The following is a 328-nucleotide window of genomic DNA, read 5'->3' on the forward strand; positions in this document are numbered from 1 at the left end:
ACACTTAGGTATGTGGACGAGTGTAGTTAACGTTACATATGTAGAGTGGAAGTATTCTTACAAGTTGGATATGTCTGTCTTTTTTCTGTCTTATGGTAGGTGATTGTTGATGAACAGAATCTGGATTTCCTTTTGGCATACACAATCTCTGCTTTTCAACAATGTAGTTCCTGGACACACATGGAAATTCTTCAGGCCTTGTCTGCTCTGGTTTACTACAATGGCTCCAAATGTCAGAAGGTAGTTTGTATTCCCTTTGTTCTTCTTTTTTTTTTTATTTAAAGCAATTGGGGTTAAGTAACTTGCTCAAGGTTACATGGCCAGTTAT

The 328-nt window shown here is 37.2% G+C and overlaps 1 protein-coding gene across 1 annotated transcript in view; it reads left to right on the forward strand.

The window, feature by feature from the left end:
- Window positions 1-328, forward strand: part of HEATR6 (HEAT repeat containing 6) — a 24,006-nt gene that overhangs the window by 2,725 nt on the left and 20,953 nt on the right. Inside the window, exon 3 of the mRNA XM_069089965.1 lies at window positions 100-240. Coding sequence (XP_068946066.1) covers window positions 100-240 — 141 coding nt within the window. The remainder of the gene's footprint in view (window positions 1-99; window positions 241-328) is intronic.

Source organism: Petaurus breviceps, unplaced genomic scaffold (assembly GCF_028583685.1).
Source record: "Petaurus breviceps papuanus isolate PSGF00001 unplaced genomic scaffold, PetGlider_PUasm1.0 186, whole genome shotgun sequence".
NCBI classification, from domain to species: Eukaryota; Metazoa; Chordata; class Mammalia; order Diprotodontia; family Petauridae; genus Petaurus; species Petaurus breviceps.